Source organism: Filicampus tigris, chromosome 5 (assembly GCF_054856515.1).
Source record: "Filicampus tigris isolate MCC_2025a chromosome 5, RoL_Ftig_1.0, whole genome shotgun sequence".
Classification (NCBI taxonomy): Eukaryota; Metazoa; Chordata; class Actinopteri; order Syngnathiformes; family Syngnathidae; genus Filicampus; species Filicampus tigris.
In genome coordinates this window covers 14801251-14802500 of record NC_141221.1, presented here as the reverse complement: position 1 = coordinate 14802500, position 1250 = coordinate 14801251, and the positions used below count along the sequence as shown (strand labels likewise).

The 1250-nt window shown below is 41.5% G+C and overlaps 1 protein-coding gene across 5 annotated transcripts in view; it reads left to right on the top strand.

The window, feature by feature from the left end:
• Positions 1 to 1029, top strand: part of slc20a2 (solute carrier family 20 member 2) — a 44135-nt gene extending 43106 nt beyond the window's left edge. For 4 of the 5 annotated variants that reach the window (XM_086031370.1, XM_086031366.1, XM_086031367.1 and 1 more), the window contains exon 11: positions 758 to 1029. In XM_086031370.1, coding sequence (XP_085887496.1) covers positions 758 to 922 — 165 coding nt within the window. In that variant the 3' untranslated portion in view covers positions 923 to 1029. The remainder of the gene's footprint in view (positions 1 to 757) is intronic. The other variant, XR_015086888.1, reaches the window with a different exon arrangement.
• The last annotated feature ends 221 nt before the right edge of the window (positions 1030 to 1250 follow it).

Sequence of the window (1250 nt, the reverse complement as noted above, 5' to 3'; positions counted from 1 at the left end):
GCATGTGAAGGGAAATAAGCATGAATTAAATAAAAGAATAATGACAATTATTACATGGCTACTTTTTAGATGAATGTAATGCAGATGCATTAAACCAGAGTGAAATCAGGGATGTTTCATTTGCATTTCTAGTGACATCTTATTTAAGATTTATAGAAATAAACAAAACAAAAGACCAAATTATTTCATAAAATTGTCATATAGGTAACTATTAATACAGTACTGTAATTAATATTATAATTGTAGAGGCAATTAAATGAACAAAATGCAAATTATTTAAGAAGTGACTTTCAGGTTTTCCCAGGGGTCAGAGGTCACCATAGCGAGGCACTCACGTTTTTATGCTGGATGCCCTTCCGTACACAACCAAACACAAACAAGCTTCCAAACCGGGTCAAAATAATTCAAAATTAATTGATAGATTTCAAAACCTAATAAACACAGTATTTTTATATAATACAAAATGTTGATATACAATATTTAAATCCCAAAAGGACAATTGGGTTTCATTCAGTTTTGAAATAATAAAAATCCAAATTATTTAAGAAGAAAAAATCGACGTTAGTTGGTTTAAAATTGTCATTGCATGTAATTTAGTAAAATACTATTATTCAATGTATATATGTATTAAATTTAGACTAAAAAGCAGCCTGCAGCTCTCTGTAGTGTCTTTGCCGTGACGCGTTTGTGCTTTCCATAGCGTGACGGCTGACAGCGTTTTCTCTGGCGACTTGCCTCCCTCCCGGTGGTCCCGCAGGTGGGCTCGGTGGTGGCCGTGGGCTGGATTCGCTCCAAGAAGGCGGTGGACTGGCGCCTCTTCCGGAACATCTTCCTGGCGTGGTTCGTCACCGTGCCCGTGGCCGGCCTGTTCAGCGCCGCCGTCATGGCCGTCTTCGTGTACGGCATCCTGCCCTACGTGTGAGGGAGAAAGGCGCCGACGAGGAAGAGGATCTGCGAGTCCCAGAGGAAGGCCAGAGAATTGCTCGCGTAATGGGTTGCTGGAGGTAAAGGAAGCGGGGGGGGGGGGGGGGGGGGTGTAAAGGGGAAAGGCTGTGAGGAGGGTTGGTTCCAAATCTACAGTACTGTACATACAGCTCAAATTCACCTCCCCAAAAATACAAAAAAAAAAAACGTGAAGCAATTATTACTCCAACAAAGCAACTGTACATCATTATACGGGATTTCGTGTGCTCAACCAACCCAACTCACGTTAGCCAGCTACGAGTGGAGGAAGTGATTAGGATGACATT